This window comes from Haliotis cracherodii, unplaced genomic scaffold (assembly GCF_022045235.1).
Source record: "Haliotis cracherodii isolate W230 unplaced genomic scaffold, xgHalCrac1.p SCAF_10, whole genome shotgun sequence".
Classification (NCBI taxonomy): Eukaryota; Metazoa; Mollusca; class Gastropoda; order Lepetellida; family Haliotidae; genus Haliotis; species Haliotis cracherodii.
Genome location: NW_027266265.1, coordinates 1,082,820 through 1,105,016, shown reverse-complemented (window position 1 = coordinate 1,105,016; position 22,197 = coordinate 1,082,820). Strand labels below are relative to the sequence as shown.

Sequence of the window (22,197 nt, the reverse complement as noted above, 5' to 3'; positions counted from 1 at the left end):
CTACTTTAATGTCTTTCCGACTCTCAACAACTGAACTTGAATCAGTAATTATAAACCTCCGGTGACGTCATCCTATTGTTCTCCAGTAGGGTTAAATCTCATGAACAGGGATTTTATGTAATACCCCTGGGATTTTATAGGTTATTCAAGTCATACTTGCTATATAATGTGTTATAATATCCCAGGGATTTTATATAATGTCCTGGGTATTTTATTAATATAACTTCCGTTTAGATTGTAACATGTAATGAAATGTAAAATCAAATGACAAATGTTTTCTTTATATTCCCGAGGATTGAACTCGCAACCTTCATTTCTGTAGCCCAGTGAGTGTACCACAAGGCTACAGGTGTTGATAAACCACACTGCTTTTTAGAATGTCCTTTTAAAGATCCGTACGCCAGCAACAGATATTTTATGCCCGTTTCCTAAGGTACATGGAAAGTATGTTCAAAACATAAAAATGTTGATAAATGTTGTTTTAAGGTTCAAAATCGGTTTATAAGTAAGATAAACACTTCCCCTCGGGTTTTTATGATATTTAATACCCTTACCCTCAGAAAATCCCTCGGGATGCCGGTTTTAAATATTATAACAACCCTCGGACAAGTTTTATCCTATACATAACACCTACCATAAACCACTCATTTGTATCAGTAAATAACACCTACCCTCAACACCTCATTTGTATCAGTAAATAACACCTACCTTAAACAACTCATTTGTATCAGTAAATAACACCTACCTTAAACAACTCATTTGTATCAGTAAATAACACCTACCTTAAACCACTCATTTGTATCAGTAAATAACACCTACCTTAAACCACTCATTTGTATCAGTAAATAACACCTACCTTAAACCACTCATTTGTATCAGTAAATAACACCTACATTAAACAACTCATTTGTATCAGTAAATAACACCTACCTTAAACCACTCATTTGTATCAGTAAATAACACCTACATTAAACAACTCATTTGTATCAGTAAATAACACCTACCTTAAACAACTCATTTGTATCAGTAAATAACACCTACCTTTAACCACTCATTTGTATCAGTAAATAACACCTACCTTAAACAATTCATTTGTATCAGTAAATAACACCTAACTTAAACAACTCATTTGTATCAGTAAATAACACCTACCTTAAACAAGTCACATAATTTTCCTCACAAACTACATATACAAGCGACATAAGTAGAGAATGATTATCCATTTTCACCAAAGTAGATCCTTTTGCAAAATAGTACAAAATCCACTCTAGGAGTCCGCATCCTGACAACACTATTGCCACCATCTTCCCTACATATAGACAGATAACTACCTGGGAGAGTGGGGAGACCGGAGTTTATTGTGGTATAAGTTGGACCAGTGAACATTGGTCAGTAGTCTATCTCCTCCATGGTCCAACCATGCTTCACCCTTAGTATAAAGTGCAGGCTAAGTACAGGACTGTGCTCTAAGTTCAAACTTCATGGATTTCTGATATAGCCCTAGTCTCAGGTGTATCACTATCTTGTCCAGCGTACCTGTCTCTTTGATCTCTGTCACACACCTGCCCGCCTCAGTAATTAGTAGACACCAGACTTTCACAGTAATTAGTAGACACCTACCTGGTACAGTCATTATTAGATCTATTCCAGCTTTTTTTTTATTTCATAATAATTCTCAGGCCATTTCCTCAGAAACCAACATAAAAACAGTTAATATTGTAGATTGCTTGTTTCTTTCACTGCCTTAGAGGATATGGCCCAACCAAGCCACAGTACTCTGATATATTTACTCACCTGAGAGTGAGTGAGTGAGTTAGTATGGTTTTACACCGCTTTTAGCAATATTCCAGCAATATCACGGGCGGGGACACCAGAAATGAGCTTCACACATTGTACCCATGTGGGGAAACGAACCTGGGGCTTCGATGTGATGAGCCAACGCTTTAACCACTAGGCTACCCCGCCGCCCCTACTCACCTGAGAACTGTTGACCTGAGCTGTCCCCTGTTCCACAGTCAGAATCTGTAACAGACAAAGTTTGAGTGAATAAACCGTCAGACTACAAGCACTGATATCATCTTTAACACGTATGTAATGCTACAGGCTGTCAGCAGGGTAGACGCTGTAGTTCTGTATACAGTGACACAGCAGCAGTGGGCAGTCCGGTGGTTGCAGTGCTAACTTGGCCCACAGCAGCCCACCTGTCAAGATCCGGGGTAGAATAGGTCTTCAGCAAACCAAGCTTGCCGTAAGAGCCAACTATGCTTGCCTTAAGAGGCGACTAACGGGATTGAGTGGTCAGGTTCGCTGTCTTGGTTGATGCATGTCATCGTATTCCAATTGTGTGGATCGATGCTCAAGATGTCAGTCACTGGATTGTCTGGTCCAGACTTGATTATTTACAGACCGCCGTCATACAGCTGGAATATTGCTGAGTGCAGCATTAAACAACGCAAGTGATATAAGAAGTGGAACCTGATTGGTTAATAGGAGGGGCTTAGAAGTGAGGGACATAACTCATTTTGCCATTGGTGGCGCTATGATTGAGCTCAGAAATTCTAGCCTCGTTCGGCAAGGGTGGAAACTGGACTTTTACAGTCAGTTAACTCCCTTGCCTCCGGAGGATGGTTCAAGCCAAGTGAACTGTGAAATGCCTCACTACTTCTGACTACAACACATCTCCCCTCATTCCAACATAAGATTCAGTTGTGTAGCATGGTTGCATGGGTCTGTCTTTCACACAAGGCACTGTGTAGCGCCAACATAGACACTTAGTAAGGCTGGTATCTCTAACAGACATTGAGACAAAAATCTAAACATAATTTAATGTAAGAAGATTGCATACTTCAACAAAGGATTTAATATATAACTAGATGCAGTTATTTTAAAATAACTCTAAATGAAAGGGTATTTTCAATATATTTAAAAAGATACTTTCCATCTTCAACACGTGTGACATGTATGACCTCACAAACCTACATATATTCCCTTGTGACTCAATGGGTGACATTATTGTTCATATCACATGATGTTTTCAACCTTTTTATGTAGGCTCCATGTTGACACATATAGCATATGCTTTGTTCACCATTGTATGTCACGTACACCATTCTGCCTCTGACTCAGAATCCAGTGGCTCGGCTTTGACAAGACATATTTGATAAACACATAAATGTGGATCCCTTGTTGAACAGGAGAGAACAATATACTACACATACTAGGTCAATGACTGTTGACACACGACTACGATAATAAACAAATTTGTTTTAAAAAAAGCATCCTACATCTCCATAAATCATCATTATAAACAAGAACAAAACATTTGTTGTTTTTTCAGTTTAAGCTTGGGACACAGCTTAATGTCATTTACAAGAACATTAAAGTTGTGTAAAGCTTGACAGCGTAGTATGTGACGGAAATATGCAAGTAGCAGACTTTTATTACTGGTGAAACCAACAAACAGTTGGTGGTCGTGGAACTAGGATCATCTTCAGCGTTTACCTGGGATTCGAACCCAGCACCAGGGGATCTGGACAGCTAAGGGACACAACTCTGCCCTATGAGTTTTGGCAGACCACTAGAACATCCATGCCCCGACAGAAACATCCATACGCTGCTGTCCCTAAGGACATTACACATACAGGCTCATTCGTGCACACCGGTTAATTCCCGCCATGGTTCGCTATGAAGATTAGTGGAAAATATTAACACTGCTACAAATAATGTCCAAACTTTATCAAACTGAATTAGAAAACATATTTACGATACCTTCAGACCTTTTCTTTTCCATTCTAAAAATATTTTTTAAGTCACAATGTAAACAGTTTTAAAAACTTGGGTAGGAAAAGAGCTAATATTTGAGTTAACATTTCGTGACAAGCAAACTGGTGTCACAGTCAAATGATGGACAGCTCTTCAATACGACAGGAGGGAATACACACTGGTTCAGTCTAGGCTAATATTACCAAATATATCATGCCATATCTTTGTCATACCTAAATACGTACAAGAATTAAGCAAATATCTTGTTTTATATAACATTGTGTGAAATGGGCTTGTGCTAAAATACAAAACACATTTCGTAAAAATAGAGGCATTTGTCATTTTCTGAATATGGATCAAACATTTAAACCGACCAGAACATGGATCATGGACTACGTATATCCTACAGAGTGAGTGAGTGAGTGAGTGAAGGAAAAGTTGGAAGAATGACGTTGGATGATAAATATAATATCACCCTCATGTCTCAGCCTCGGAGTTTTCCCACTTTTATCAACTTGTGTTAATATATTTGATATCAAAAGATTCTCTATAATTACACTTGACATAATAAGAGAATCAGTTTTGAGTAATAAAAAACCCATCCCTCTCAAAAGTGTAGCATATACATATGTATTATTTACAACTCCTACATACGCTACAGAAGTGTAGTATTTCTAGCAACTGCACTTGGTGATGGTGGCATGCACGTCACTTCTCAACAGTTTTGCAAACACGACTTATACAGCTGACACTATTGACTCAACCCGTTTGGGCATGGCAGTACTTGTTCCACACAGGGTCTACCTATCTACCTAGAAACGAGTCAAAATATCCTATTTCTACCTGTTGTTGATTGTTCAGTCACCCTTCAACCTACTTCTCTTTTTATTCTATTTCAACAGAAGCTAAAACAGCGCAGGCCGCAGACTTACATCACTGGTGAAACCTACGAGCTGAGTGGTGGACAAAGGATCATCAGCAGCAACAATATAAGTTTCAAACCCAGAACAGGGAGCTTGACAACTAAGGGAGACAACTCTGCATATTACACTTTCAATCTACTTTTCATTCAAAAAGTTCAACAACTAGCTGCCTTTATATAGAAACAGCGACCATTTATAAGGAGACAGCAACTGTTTATATAGAAACAGCGACCATTTATATAGAAACAGCGATGGTTTATATAGAAACAGTGACCATTTATATAGAAACAACGACCGTTTATATAGAAACAACGACCGTTTATATAGAAACAACGACCATTTATATAGAAACAACGACCATTTATATAGAAACAGCAACCATTTATATAGAAACCATGACCGATTATATAGAAACAGCAACCATTTATATAGAAACAACGACGGTTTATATAGAAACAGCGACCATTTATATAGAAACAACGACGGTTTATATAGAAACAACGACCATTTATATAGAAACAGCAACCATTTATATAGAAACAACGACCGTTTATATAGAAACAGCGACCATTTATATTTAAACAAACGACTGTATAATATAGAAACAGCGACCATATATATAGAAACAGCGACGGTTTATATAGAAACAGCGACCATTTAAATAGAAACAGCGACCATTTATATAAAAACAGCGACCATTTATATAGAAACAACGACCGTTTGTATAGAAACAGCGACGGTTTATATAGAAACACCGACCATCTAAATAGAAACAGTGACCAGATACAACGCCGTCTTCCTTTACAGATGCACAATCTCATTATTGTCCTGTAAACATGTTTCAGGGGGTGAAGTGTGAGATAACGTATCCACTTACAAATATCACAAGGAAGCAGCCCCGAAAGTACCGCTAGTTTTTAGCCTCTGGGCTCATGTGGATGTGAGACGTGATCCAGTCATTAATCTGAACAAACTGTCTACACATCCATAGTGCCGCAGTGTCTCACATTGTAAATAGACCTCATCAAAATACGACTAATTTCTGGTTTCTAGATATACAGTGTATTCCTTCCCCACAGGTAAACGTTCACACAGGTGAGCCATTTGTTACCATGACACTTTGCCGATGGCATGCTGTAGATCTACAGCTACAAGTCGACATTTCCTGGAGAGTTGACTGACCCCTGCTCCAATATCTCCCCTCCCAGAAGCAGGTGCTTGCTCCTATAAATACCAAACACACCTGTTCAGGTGAGGCTCCACATGTGACCGAATCCCGACCACTTCCCTAGTTCCTACACAGTAACAGCAATACCCGACCACTTCCCTAGTTCCTTCACAGTAACAGCAATACCTGACCACTTCCCTAGTTCCTACACAGTAACAGCAATACATGACCACTTCCCTAGTTCCTACTCAGTAACAGCAATACCTGACCACTTCCCTAGTTCCTACACAGTAACAGCAATACCTGACCACTTCCCTAGTTCCTACACAGTAACAGCAATACCTGACCACTTCCCTAGTTCCTACACAGTAACAGCAATACCTGACCACTTCCCTAGTTCCTACACAGTAACAGCAATACCTGACCACTTCCCTAGTTCCTACACAGTAACAGCAATACCTGACCACTTCCCTAGTTCCTACACAGTAACAGCAATACCTGACCAGTTCCGTAGTTCCTACTCAGTAACAGCAATACCTGACCACTTCCCTAGTTCCTACACAGTAACAGCAATACCTGACCACTTCCCTAGTTCCTACACAGTAACAGCAATACCTGACCACTTCCCTAGTTCCTACACTGTAACAGCAATACCTGACCACTTCCCTAGTTCCTACACAGTAACAGCAATACCCGACCACTTCCCTAGTTCCTACACAGTAACAGCAATACCTGACCACTTCCCTAGTTCCTACTCAGTAACAGCAATACCTGACCACTTCCCTAGTTCCTACACAGTAACAGCAATACCTGACCACTTCCCTAGTTCCTACTCAGTAACAGCAATACCTGACCACTTCCCTAGTTCCTACACAGTAACAGCAATACCCGACCACTTCCCTAGTTCCTACACAGTAACAGCAATACCCGACCACTTCCCTAGTTCCTACTCAGTAACAGCAATACCTGACCACTTCCCTAGTTCCTACACAGTAACAGCAATACCCGACCACTTCCCTAGTTCCTACACAGTAACAGCAATACCTGACCACTTCCCTAGTTCCTACACAGTAACAGCAATACCCGACCACTTCCCTAGTTCCTTCACAGTAACAGCAATACCTGACCACTTCCCTAGTTCCTACACAGTAACAGCAATACATGACCACTTCCCTAGTTCCTACTCAGTAACAGCAATACCTGACCACTTCCCTAGTTCCTACACAGTAACAGCAATACATGACCACTTCCCTAGTTCCTACTCAGTAACAGCAATACCTGACCACTTCCCTAGTTCCTACACAGTAACAGCAATACCTGACCACTTCCCTAGTTCCTACTCAGTAACAGCAATACCTGACCACTTCCCTAGTTCCTACACAGTAACAGCAATACCTGACCACTTCCCTAGTTCCTTCACAGTAACAGCAATACCTGACCACTTCCCTAGTTCCTACACAGTAACAGCAATACCCGACCACTTCCCTAGTTCCTACACAGTAACAGCAATACCTGACCACTTCCCTAGTTCATACACAGTAACAGCAATACCTGACCACTTCCCTAGTTCCTACACAGTAACAGCAATACCTGACCACTTCCCTAGTTCCTACTCAGTAACAGCAATACCTGACCACTTCCCTAGTTCCTACACAGTAACAGCAATACCCGACCACTTCCCTAGTTCCTACACAGTAACAGCAATACCCGACCACTTCCCTAGTTCCTACACAGTAACAGCAATACCTGACCACTTCCCTAGTTCATACACAGTAACAGCAATACCTGACCACTTCCCTAGTTCCTACACAGTAACAGCAATACCCGACCACTTCCCTAGTTCCTACTCAGTAACAGCAATACCTGACCACTTCCCTAGTTCCTACACAGTAACAGCAATACCTGACCACTTCCCTAGTTCCTACTCAGTAACAGCAATACCTGACCACTTCCCTAGTTCCTACACAGTAACAGCAATACCCGACCACTTCCCTAGTTCCTACACAGTAACAGCAATACCCGACCACTTCCCTAGTTCCTACACAGTAACAGCAATACCTGACCACTTCCCTAGTTCATACACAGTAACAGCAATACCTGACCACTTCCCTAGTTCCTACACAGTAACAGCAATACCCGACCACTTCCCTAGTTCCTACTCAGTAACAGCAATACCTGACCACTTCCCTAGTTCCTACACAGTAACAGCAATACCTGACCACTTCCCTAGTTCCTACTCAGTAACAGCAATACCTGACCACTTCCCTAGTTCCTACACAGTAACAGCAATACCCGACCACTTCCCTAGTTCCTACACAGTAACAGCAATACCCGACCACTTCCCTAGTTCCTACACAGTAACAGCAATACCTGACCACTTCCCTAGTTCATACACAGTAACAGCAATACCTGACCACTTCCCTAGTTCCTACACAGTAACAGCAATACCTGACCACTTCCCTAGTTCCTACACAGTAACAGCAATACCTGACCACTTCCCTAGTTCCTACACTGTAACAGCAATACCTGACCACTTCCCTAGTTCCTACACAGTAACAGCAATACATGACCACTTCCCTAGTTCCTACACAGTAACAGCAATACCTGACCACTTCCCTAGTTCCTACACAGTAACAGCAATACCTGACCACTTCCCTAGTTCCTACACAGTAACAGCAATACCTGACCACAGCATGACATAGAGAGTGAGTTTGGTTTTGCGCCGCTTTTAGCAATATTCCAGCAATATCACGGTGGGGGACACAAGAAATGGGCTTCACACATTGTACCCATGTTGGGATTCGATCCCGGGTCTTCGGCGTAACGAGCGAACGCTTTAACCAATAGACTACCCGACCGCCCCCAGCATGACAGAGATGTCTAGTAACAGCAATAGTCCACCTGTAGCACCGTTGGGGATGAAGGTATTCACACAATGTAACCATTTAGGGAACTGAACCTAGACTTTTAGATGAACAGCTTAACCACTAGGCTACCCAACCTACCCATGGAACAGTTTGTGTCCAAAACCATCATCCATTACAAAGAATCTTTAAAACTGCTTTCAATCCAATTTCACTCTCTTAACACATGGCTCTAATATTTAAGTCAAAGTGTATCAATAACTGTACATATAGACTTCATCATAACAGTAAATCTGCCTCTGAATAAGGACAAAGTATATGGCATTATGGCGTATCAATGATCTGTAATTACACTAATAAAACACTTCAATCATCTTGTGGTTTCAAATATACTGCTTTGACAAGTTGGGTAGTCATGATAAAAAAATATTTCAAAACATTTTTTTAAATTCAGCTCTAATACAGAGCAAAATATAATGTCCAATAACAGTAAGTTGATTTTGGTAGTGTGTAAAATGCCTCCTCACTAGACTACATGTACTCCCCCTAAAGACCCTCCTCCCTGTACATGCTTGCCTGGATCGCCCTGCATGGGAATGACCTGGTCAGGTCGGGTCGGGTGAAGAGTTGTCTGACACACATCTGCCAGTCGGTCAGACTTGGGCTATAAGTCATGGTACCATGCTACACACCTGGGATTACTGGCCAGGTACTCGCTGGAGGCACTGAGGCTTAGCTGTACACTGCACAAACTTACTGTTATCATTTGATGAAGTGAGTTGGGTTTGATAACAGCTTTGAACACAATTTCAGTTAAATCATAGCTATATTATAGAAACATCATCACACCAAGCAGGTATTCAAACCCACAATTGCTATGGAAAGACAGATTAAACCTATCAAAGTCTGTGCTTACACTGATTCTAGCAGGCTGACACTTGATATTAATTACTTGACAAAGAAAGTCAGGTTGTGGCCCCTGGCTCGTAAGATGAAATGATCTACTGAAGTTTTCTTATTATCTGTGTTAGTTAAACTCAATTCATAATGAACTACATGTTATCAAGTCAAATTAGTTATGAATACCTATTCATACAAGTTTACAAAATGTGCAGATAATTGGGATAATATTGTAAAATGAAACTCATTAATAGAGACTGATGCTCAGGGTTGGAAATTATTATTTTTCATTTTTGAAAGCAACAATGATCTGCTACTGAGATGCTGTCTACCTTATGGTACAAGTAGTTCACAAGGTCATCAGCACCAGGCAGGGTAACAACAAGTACCATCTTTATGTCTTTTGGTATGAGGAAGCCGGGAATTGAACCAGCCACAATCCATTCTCCAGGCAGACATTCTACCCCTTAGACCATAGAGGTGAAGACCCTCTGTGTAATTGGAGCAACCAGTAACTGCTAGATTGACATAAATAATTACACCAAGTTGGCAGAGCGGGTCAGGTCTGAATGTCTGAAATGAAACTTGCTAGGACAGCAAATTGGCCTTTGTGGAATCCTGCTGATATTTTCACAAACTGAAAGTAAGTGATTTGTTTGTTTGTTTGTTTGTTGCTTAATCCTGCACTTAGCAATATTTCAGCTATATGACGGTGGTCTGTAAATAATCGAGTCTGGACTAGACAGTCCCGTGCTTGACATCATGAGCATCTATCCACGCAGTTGGGATACGATGACATGGATCAACCAAGTCAGTGAGCATGTTACAACAAGCATAGTCGCCTTTTACGGCAAGCATGGGTTGCTGAAGCCCTATTCTACCCCAGATCTTCAGAAGTTGAAAGTAAGTGAGTACATGCATGAACAGCAATCAACATGATCGACATACTGTGTACGAAATGTCTGGCGAGATTACGAGGGTGCCAATCAGTTGTCGCAAGTCAGAGTTTTGTCCCACTTTCCTGATAAGAGCGTAGTGCACCCAGCGACCCAGATCTTAACCCCTGGAGGGTCATCTTGTAGAGTCACAGTTCTGTCACAGGCGCTTGCGCTTGATAATTACGTACTTGATTGAAGGGGTGGTCGGGTAGCCTTGTGGTTAAAGCGTTTGCTTATCACGCCGAAGATCTGGGTTCGATTCCCAACATGGGTCCAATGTGTGAAGCCCATTTCTGGTGTTCCCGCTGTGATATTGCTGGAATATTGCTAAAAGCGGCCCAAAATCAAAATCACTCACTCACTCACTCACTCACTACTTGACTGCAAACGGTCTGAATGGCCGAATGGGTACGTCATCCTACACAACACTGTGGAAGGGGTTGGGTTTAATGCTGCTTTGAATTACACAAGTTTAAGTCAGTCAGGGTGTCTCAGTTGTTTTATTTGTGAGGAAATCACAATTAGTGATGAAAATCGGAGATTTCATTTAGATGGAGCCGCAAATACAGTCAAGTCCCGTTAATCCGACATATGGTTGCATATGATTTTGTTTGATAAACAAGCATGTTGGATACACGAAAGTAAGTATGTGATAGATAACGATACAAACACGTAATAAAAATGTTGTAACTTGCTGCAAATAGCCTTGTCTCCCATCAAAACAAGGGCTGTGTACTAACGGGCAGATGACCACGAAGTATGCTGATCATGCACTCATGGGACTGATAATGTATGTCTACAAACTAGCATGGTCACACGCCTTCACACTAAGCAAATACATCTGGGTTTGTGACATCTTCCTGAGGCAAGGGAGTTAACCGACTACAAAAGTCCATTTCCTACCCTTGCCAAACTAGGCTGGAATCATGGAGTTATATTTTGGCTGGACTAATGATTATATGCATAGTCCAATCAAAGTCGCATAATGAAATCGAAACATGGTGTGCAAACATGGAAATTTCGGTCAATTGGAGGATTTGCAGAGCTTGTGTTCCCTAACCCGAGCGTCAAAATCTCTTCATGTTCTTAATCAAGGTGCTCAAGTGATTTCATGTACTTTATGAGTAGGGCCCATTTTATTGCAATAAAGACGTTGATTACAGGACAGGTGGTACACTGACAAGACAGGTGGTACACTGACAAGACAGGTGGTACACTGACAGGACAGGTGGTACACTGACAGGACAGGTGGTACACTGACAAGACAGGTGGTACACTGACAAGACAGGTGGTACACTGACAGGACAGGTGGTACACTGGCAGGACAGGTGGTACACTGACAAGACAGGTGGTACACTGACAGGACAGGTGGTACACTGACAGGACAGGTGATACACTGACAGGACAGGTGGTACACTGACAAGACAGGTGGTACACTGACAAGACAGGTGGTACACTGACAAGACAGGTGGTACACTGACAGGACAGGTGGTACACTGACAAGACAGGTGGTACACTGACGGGACAGGTGGTACACTGACGGGACAGGTGGTACACTGACAGGACAGGTGGTACACTGACAAGACAGGTGGTACACTGACAAGACAGGTGGTACACTGACAAGACAGGTGGTACACTGACAGGACAGGTGGTACACTGACAGGACAGGTGGTACACTGACAGGACAGGTGGTTCACTGACAAGACAGGTGGTACACTGACAGGACAGGTGGTACACTGACAGGACAGGTGGTACACTGACAGGACAGGTGGTACACTGACAGGACAGGTGGTACACTGACAAGACAGGTGGTACACTGACAGGACAGGTGGTACACTGGCAGGTGGTACACTGGCAGGACAGGTGGTACACTGACAAGACAGGTGGTACACTGACAAGACAGGTGGTACACTGACAGGACAGGTGGTACACTGACAGGACAGGTGGTACACTGACTGGACAGGTGGTACACTGACGGGACAGGTGGTACACTGACGGGACAGGTGGTACACTGACAGGACAGGTGGTACACTGACAGGACAGGTGGTACACTGGCAGGACAGGTGGTACACTGGCAGGTGGTACACTGGCAGGACAGGTGGTACACTGACAGGACAGGTGGTACACTGACAAGACAGGTGGTACACTGACGGGACAGGTGGTACACTCACAAGACAGGTGGTACACTGACAGGACAGGTGGTACACTGACAGGACAGGTGGTACACTGACGGGACAGGTGGTACACTGACAGGACAGGTGGTACACTGACAGGACAGGTGGTACACTGAGAGGACAGGTGGTACACTGACAGGACAGGTGGTACACTGACAGGACAGGAGGTACACTGACAGGACAGGTGGTACACTGACAAGACAGGTGGTACACTGACAGGACAGGTGGTACACTGGCAGGTGGTACACTGGCAGGACAGGTGGTACACTGACAAGACAGGTGGTACACTGACAAGACAGGTGGTACACTGACAGGACAGGTGGTACACTGACAGGACAGGTGGTACACTGACAGGACAGGTGGTACACTGACAGGACAGGTGGTACACTGACGGGACAGGTGGTACACTGACAGGACAGGTGGTACACTGACAGGACAGGTGGTACACTGAGAGGACAGGTGGTACACTGACGGGACAGGTGGTACACTGACAGGACAGGTGGTACACTGACAGGACAGGTGGTACACTGACAGGACAGGTGGTACACTGACAGGACCGATGGTACACTGACAAGACAGGTGGTACACTGACAGGACAGGTGGTACACTGACAGGACAGGTGGTACACTGACAGGACCGATGGTACACTGACAAGACAGGTGGTACACTGACAGGACAGGTGGTACACTGACAGGACAGGTGGTACACTGACAGGACAGGTGGTACACTGACAAGACAGGTGGTACACTGACAGGACAGGTGAGTGCTCCCACTATCAGTCCCCGGTTCACCTGCTCCAGGCCTGAACCTCACTAGAGGTTAAAATCCGGTTAACCTACAGCAACCCATTCATCCAGTGAACATGAAATATGAACCGTAATCACCAGCTAATCACACACCAATACATCCTGTAGCCTGCAGTTATCACAATGCCACACCTGTGAAGGACCGGGGTTGAATAGGTCTTCTGCAACCCATGCTTGTCGTATAAGGCACTGTGCTTGTTGTAAGAGGCGACAAACGGGATCGGGTGGCCTGAGGCGCATTGACTTGGTTGATTGTGTTTCAAGTGCATGGATCGATGTGGATCGATGCTCAAGATGTCAATCACTGGATTGTCTAGTCCAGACTCGATTATTTACACCGTCATGAAGCTTGAATATTGCTGAGTGCGGCGTTAAACAACAAACAAAACAAAATACACAATGTCAAGGCACCAGCAGCCAGCTACACAAATCTACACACTGCTCACAGTATCACCTATATAATGCATACATTCACAGTATGACAAAAAACAAAATCATCAAAAAGTGAAACATCAATACAAATAAAAGTGCATGTGGATGAGTTTTAAAGCATGACCTGGTTCACCTTCTTCGAACTGTATGGGTGCGGCGTTCTCCCAGTCGAAGCAGAAGTCCATGCTGTCCTGGCCGAGCAGTTTGGAGTACATTTCCCGACATGAGATGGAGATATCACACGACATGCTGTCACCCTGACAAGCTGGTCGAACAATCAGATAACCACCACACATACATCACAACTGGTCCATCGGATTGTTATCAATTTCATTATGGCTCCAATAATCACAAGTCGTAATAAAGATATTAGCCATCTATTGGCCATGACATCACACTGTTGCCAAAATTACCCGCTAAGAAACAAACCTAAGCATTTTGCGTGACTTTACCACCTTTGGAATATTGGCCTTGAAATAGCCAGTTTGCATACTGAAATGTGGGAGAAGTAACTGCATAATTCTGTGACTGCTGTTATCACAGATTGCTAATTGTGTGAAATATTGTGCAAGACATGCCTGTTTGTAACAAATCTTCCATGTGCTGATGACAGAAAAAGACACTTAAATCCCAGCTGTAACCATCTAATGAGCTGAACATCTCCCATCAGCTGATTCATGACACAGCATGAAGAATAATTATTTGGTCAAGTTATTCGGACTCATTGGTGTTGTGAAATCGTTGAAGGCTCTTTCATGACACAAGACGGTTGCCCCAGAATACAGTCAAGTACTGACACATTAAAGTAGTGAATATATCTCGTATCACACGCAGGAACAATGCAGTGCTGGGAGTGACAACAATCAATCGTACAACCCGTCACCATGTGCAACACAACTGTACAACCCGTCACCATGTGCAACACAACTGTACAACCCGTCACCATGTGCAACACAATTGTACACTTTGAACACACGGACCTACGGACATGAGAGCTGGCTCAGGGTATCCTATTCAAGCTGGTTCACTCACATATTGTCCTCAGAAGTCGGGAACTCGTCTTTGACATGTCTTCATCACAAATTGGTCCATGATGTATATTTGTAAATCTTGATGCAGATTTTGAGGTATTAACAATCACTGTGATTCAGGGGAGTAATCTCTTCACATGAAAAACTCACAGGTATCAAACGAACTCAATATCTCCCAGCAGATCCATTCACCTGTACAGGTGTGCCACTAGTGCTGGATGCTCCTACAAGTCCACCAACAGGTGCCCTGAATGTAATATCTCACCATACTTTCTGCTATTCTGTCAGTGTCCCATTTCCCAACACAGATTATTGACTGTTATTTATATGTCCGTCTTCCAATTCCTATGGTACTAATGACAGGCTGGTCTGACACATCAGGAGACCAACACTGGCCATGGGTAACTCGCTTCTCAGAACAGCCCACAGTCAGCAGCCCCCCTGTATGCAGGAGTGTGGGTCAAGCGGGCAGCCTTCTCCTGTCCATGCATTGTGGCGGGGTCAGAGAAGGTGATGTCTCTTCTATATACATCATGGCTGTTGGAAGCAGATGTAAAACATGCCTATCCCCTTCACTGTCCGACCTCACAGAGATCATGTGACTACACTGCAGATCATGACAAGTTAGAAGTAGGTAATATATTGTTGCATTGAGTTTTGCCTGGCTATTTACATAACCTTGATAAAAGCTGCAAGTCATCAATCTTTTAAATGGGTCTGTGTTGCCCAGATGTCTTGATGTAGTAGGACTTGATGTATGCACAGATTTGTAAATGTTCAAATTAGACTTGACTGTGAGTGAGTGAGTGAGTTGGGTTTAACACTGCTTTTAACAGTATTCCAGTTATATCACGGTGTGGTAGCTTAATGTGGGAGGAAAGCCTGAGGTGATGTGTATCACTTCGGTGAAACCCACAAGCACGGGTATGGTGCTGACAAACCTAGAAGTATAATCGGGTTGAACCGGTAATCGAATCCACAATCATAGGTTTCTATGCCCAAGGGACAGCTGATCAGCGAATCGCGGGGCCTTAGACGACTGGGCCAATCGTGCCCCCAGACTTGACTGTGAACATGTTGTAATCCTTTATTGAGCAACAATAGAGAAGCATGTGACTGAACTCTGGTCGACAGTAGTCGTCCAGTGTAGCAGGAACCTAGCACCAATGTCTGACAGTGTTTTCACTAGTATGTTCCTTGCATGCTGGTATTTCCTTCCCTAATAAATCTGTGGGAAAATAATGAGAGCTAAGTAAGTATGAGTACAAGCTCCCAAGTACCCCGTACTTGTCACATTAGCCAAGTCTGATTAGGAATAGGTATTTACAATGTGTGACCTGATCGCATTCATAATCCCAGGTGGCCGTTGCTCATGCCATCAACAACTGGTTTGGGTTCCAATCTGACTATTTACAGGCTGTAGTGATGTAGATGGAGTAGTGCTGACAGAGCTTACTGCACTCAAAAAGTGAGAGAGAGAGAGAGAGAGAGAGAGAGAGAGAGAGAGAGAGAAGAGAGAGAGAGAGAGAGAGAGAGAGAGAGAGAGAGAGAGAGAGAGAGAGAGAGAGAGAGGGTAACAACAAGTACCATCTGATGACTGAACCATCAATCTTCCAGTTTCCGAGCGGACACTCTATTTACTTTAATTCACCAAGGTTTTCAGTTAGACAACCCTCTATCTTCCCAATGTTGAAGCACAACCACAGCTGATCCGACACATACTCCACTGTTATGGGGGCAGGACTGGGACTGGGACTCAAATAACAATGGGCTGACAATTAGTCCCTGATTGAAATCAGTGTCAGTTTGTTAAACTTTCTTATAACACAAAACTAGCAAGAACCAGAGAATTTCTTCATTTTCAGAAACTGAAGAAGTCTAGATTTGTTGTGTCTTACACACCTGTGGGTTGGAAACACTTTTGAGATATCTGGTATGAAACATGCATGAGATCAAATTCCAGGCCTGTGATTGGCTACTCCATGGTGATGACCTCAGGACTACTTTCCTGATCATAAGTCATTGATAAGTTACTTGTGCTTAAGATGAATGTTCACCCACGTCTGTGTTGAACATTTTGGTTTAGAGTGTTACCGCCTGGATGCCACAGCGACATATATGTCCCTCCTCACCAACCCTCACTTCCAAGTCAAATAAAATTACATCAAGCACACTAATACACTTCAGACGGTGAATTCTGTGGGAAATTCCCTGTTCTGTGATATGATCCACTGTCAGTTTAGGCAAATCAAAATTGCTGAAAACTGACCACTAAAAATTAGGTCCATGAGAAATCTTGCAGTTTTTTATACATTACTAAATCACTATTCATGGCGTTTTAAATTACTGTATGTTTAGAAATCAAAATATCGGATATTTACTCGAATATTAGTGATCACGGGTATCTGTTTTTCATCAAATCACTAATATTACTTCTGAAACGTCGCTGATAAGCCTAGAATTGTTTTGAATGTTTTGCAAAATATGCAAACACAAACGCCAAAGTGCACTTTCCGGCATATTGTATAGTGTTTACATAATTTTGTTTCACATATTGGATCACGTATATATTTATAATACAATACATACATCTCTGAATTCTTCATACATTTTAGTACCATAAGGCAAATGGTCTTTGTCACCACTACAAATTATCTACCAGTATCTCCATGAAATCAAGTGAAATAAACAAGGTGTGGAAACAAACACTGTGATCGGAAAACTGTACTTGTTTGAAATGTAAACAAAGCAAAAGCCAGATTTTACACTGTGTAGCATTTTCTCCTATTTTGAGAGATCCATTCATCTAACTGGTGCATACATTGGCTTACTTGGGCTCCCTCTGGCTCACTGAGAATATTCATGGGAAGAGTTTCGTAGCACGAATTATGCTATAAAAAATATATTCATTACAATGATTAGGTAAATTTAGACTAATTCTCTTGGTTACATTGGAAAACTTTTAAAAAAACATAACAGTAAGAAGTAAGGATAAGAATTTATGGATGAACAACTTTTTAATTACAATTAAGGGAAGATAACAGTAAGAAGATTGTCAGATTGTTTCTGATTACTTACATGACACATCTATGAAAATACGACCCCTCGATCAAAGTAAATGCTCCTCTTAAAATCCTGCGAACTGCGCTATTTTGTAAAGTCTGTCATCGGTAGTGATGTCACACAAAAGTGAACAATGTTGTACATATTTGGTAATTACTTTGAGGTGAAAATTATGAACTCAGCATCAAGTGGGTCAATACATGTTCTTTAATCTTATCTAGTTTGCAGTATCATCATCACCTTGATAATCCACAGATATGGCGGGAACCATTTTGTGTAGGGGCACATTATTTATGAGTAGTAAGCAGCATGTCAGATGGCGTCACTCGTGACTATCGTGTTGTTTAACGTGACCATCGTGTTGTTTAACGTGACCATCGTGTTGTTTAACGTGACCATCGTTTTGTTTAACGTGCCACTGACATCATGTGATGAGGATAAAATGCATCGATTTGTTGTTCAAAAGGTGTGATTCTAGGATGTGTAAGAAACCGATTACTGCACTTGTGCCTGTCAGACACTATTTATAAACAACTTGTTGTTTCAAAGCATAGCTTACTCGCTTTCGCTTGTTAGATATGTTTTGAAACAACTCGTAAGATAAATGGTATCTGACAGACACTTGTATCTTCAACTCTACAGTGTAGAGTAGCTTGGGATTGATTGGAGGTTTTCGTTCCAGGGTCTGTAGGAGAGATATCTCCCACACTGGCCCGGTAAGGGGAGATAACTGTGACACCACCACTGCCGTTCCACAATTTGTTGAGGAGTACAGGTTTAATTCTACCAATCTAATATACATAATCTTGAGCAAAGCTGAAGTTGAGCAGAGAGTCATGCATCACGGCATAGAAGTACTTGATACCCCAGAGGGACCGAGCAGCGGAAGCGGCCATCTTGACAGATATCCTTACAACTCCTATTGACATTAAACGTTGGTGTTTAACTAACTCTTACACAACATTGACATACGGATATCTACCATCAGGCTCTTTTACCTACTTAAACTTGGTTCCGACAGGAAACTTGCAACATATATCTCATTGGTCCTATAAACAAGGCCTCTTGACCATCAGTAGTAAAAGAGGGGAAAACTAGGAGATTAAGAAGCAAGAAGAAGATGAACCAATGTTTATCAACACAATACAGGATTCACAATGGGACAGCTTAGCAATTGGGCAAACAAAATTTTGTCATAAATGTTAATATATCCTTTTCATTAACTTGATGAGAAAAGCAATATATTGCTTTGGCAAATTAAAGTATTAATTTTTCAATGACAACACTGAGATTCTAAGTGATTTTCCTGAACGTCATCTTTGAACTTGTAAAATCTGCTTGAAAACCTTGGTGCCTAGTTTGATCTGTTGTCTCGGGATAGTGCCATTCATTGTCATGACACATGCATTGATTCAGTTTATCATTTCAACCTGTGTTGACTAATAATGCATATATTCTCAACACAAAAAAAATAGAAACATGTAAAGAAGTATGTATGTTAAGAAGAGATGTTTCCAATGTGTTACAAACAGTCACGTGTTACCACAAAGTGTCTTTATTCTTATCACACAATGCTGCACATGATTTCCAAACTTTACACGCTAATCCTGCACGAGACAAATGATGCATCTGGAGTCATGGATCTATGACGTCACATGTGATGCCTTCATGAGCGTCAGTTCACGTAACATAAAGGTATATTGGTTTGTGCATCGAACCAATCTTATATCTCTTGAATACGAGTAATTCTTCATATATTAACCAAAACGTATGGTATACACGTTTCTTTTGTCAGTGAGTATATAATAAGGTGGTAAGCATATTTTATAATTTATAAACATGAAAATTAAATTATGCTTAATAAAGATGGGGTCTGCAGCTCCCCAGGTTTTGGTTGTGTGAGTGGGTGAGCGTGCATCATAAACCTGGAATGTGATCACCATCTGCACATTTACAAGGAATCACAGTCATATCACGTGAACATATTGTCTTTTAAACATGTGGGCCAAAAATCCTGTATTGTTTATACACAAGTCTAAATTTATACGTGGGAACACCAGCTCCTAAACTGAGGTCAGGAAACATATTTACTGTAGTGAAGGAATAATAGCTATATCACATCCTGCGGCAACGGAGACAGGCATCATCCGTCTACCTAAGATCATACCGCCACTGCTGCTGCCACACGGGGGGAGGGGGGAGGGGGGCTGCTGTTCATTAACACAAATAATAGTCCTCAATGCCAGTTATTTTCCGTCCCTCATCTTTGGTGGTGGGTTAAAGTGCAGGAGAGTATTAACGTACATTTCCCCCAATACAGGATCTGGCATGGGAGTCGTATATAGCAGTCTGTGACTTTAGTCACTTGTCCCAAGCACCTGGGTCTAGTCACACATCTTCCCGTTATCCTCATCAGAAACACCACTGTTTGTTAAAAGACAATAACACACAGCACAGTTTGGGCACAACTTGATGTAGTACTATATGAGTGTTATTCACCAGACTAAGATATGTACTTTATTACAGAATTTTCTGGACAAGAGCTAGGTTTCAAAACAACAAAATATTGTTAGATATTACGTTGTCTCACTAAAAAGAAATAAAACTACTGAAATAATGACTAAGTCTGGTGGAGGAAATGCCGACCTAGAGCTGCCTCATTACACAGCTGGGAGATGTGTCTCTTGTCACTGACGGGGACACCTTCCTCGGGAATACCTGTCTTTGTTTGTTGTTGTTGTTGTTGCCACACTCAGCAATATTCCAGCTATATGACGGTGGTCTGAAATTATTCAAATCTAGACCAGACAATCCAATGATTGACATCGTGAGCATCGATCCACGCAACTGGGATACAATGACATGCATCAACCAAGTCAGCAAGTCTGACCACCCAATCCCGTTAGTCGCCTCTTACAACAAGGGGAGTTGCCTCTTACGACAAGGGTAGTTGCCTCTTACGGCAAGCATGGGTAGCTGAAGACCTATTCCACCCCAGATCTTCACGGGAATACCTGTACTCATTAAGGTTAAGTGATCTCTCAGTTATAGAACATGACTCTGAAGGAGACAGCCCAGCACTACTGAGTGGTCTCCGAGTATCTGGTAGCATCACATTGTGTCCTGATCATTGCTCATGCTATCAACCCATGGTGTGTCTGTCCCCGACTTGAGTCCCTACAGAACAATCACATTACACAATGAATGGACTATTGTTAGCAATGACGTTCCTTTAACAAATAACACAGAATTAACACCAATAATTAACTGATTTGACCATCAAACCCCAAATGATATCCTCAATATAGAACATCAAAGTGAAACAGTTTCATTCACAGAGCCGCCGGGACAACACAGTCTCCCAGCGAGATGAAGCTTCCTTCCCCAGCTGATTCATCTGCAGCAAGACGCCAGCGACGGACTCCGTGACCAGGACAGACAGGCAGACATGGGATGCGGGGGAGCCAATTAAACGTATCAATAGTGACGCTCCTACCACATCATCAGTGACTAATGTTACCTGTATCTGCAGCCACACTATGTTTGATATGTTGCATAAAGTTGACAGTAAGTACATTCTTGTAGTCCATCATCTGAGGTTGATAAGGATGGCTATCTGTAGCTTGTAATTGTTTCAGTGATGTAACATTAAAATTATATTGTTACCAGATCATCTGTGATAAACAATGATAGCTGCAGCCATGCTATTGAAATATAAGTCCATGGATGTTAAGTAATTCTATTCTCCTCATAAATAGGCAAATCTCTGACATGTGACTCAAGTCCCTTATAGGGACAACTTGCTCTAATTACTTAATCTAGAAATAATGATTTAAACTCATAAATATTGCCTTACAGACTTGTGCAAGTCTACCAAACCATATCCATGTTTCAATAATGTGACAGAAAGATTACTCTTCAACAATCATCTGTGAATAACAATGATATCCGCAGACAATACTCAAAAGAAGTTAAAAAACACCTGATGACAGATTAACTATAGTAATATGAAATAATAGTGTTTTTTATCTTCTTTTGAGATAATATATTTGATATGCTTCAGTACAGCTATTCAAAAACTATCCTCACAGTGACTGCTGACACCCAGGACAGTGACTGCTGACACCCAGGACAGT

General features: G+C 42.0%; 1 protein-coding gene across 4 annotated transcripts in view; it reads right to left on the bottom strand.

The window, feature by feature from the left end:
- Positions 1 to 22,197, bottom strand: part of LOC139453953 (hepatocyte nuclear factor 4-gamma-like) — an 85,333-nt gene that overhangs the window by 23,509 nt on the left and 39,627 nt on the right. For 3 of the 4 annotated variants that reach the window (XM_071235399.1, XM_071235400.1, XM_071235397.1), the window contains exon 2: positions 1,978 to 2,022. In XM_071235399.1, the coding sequence (XP_071091500.1) occupies positions 1,978 to 2,022 (45 nt within the window). Of the gene's footprint in view, positions 1 to 1,977; positions 2,023 to 14,999; positions 15,128 to 22,197 lie in introns of those variants that run through there. The other variant, XM_071235398.1, reaches the window with a different exon arrangement.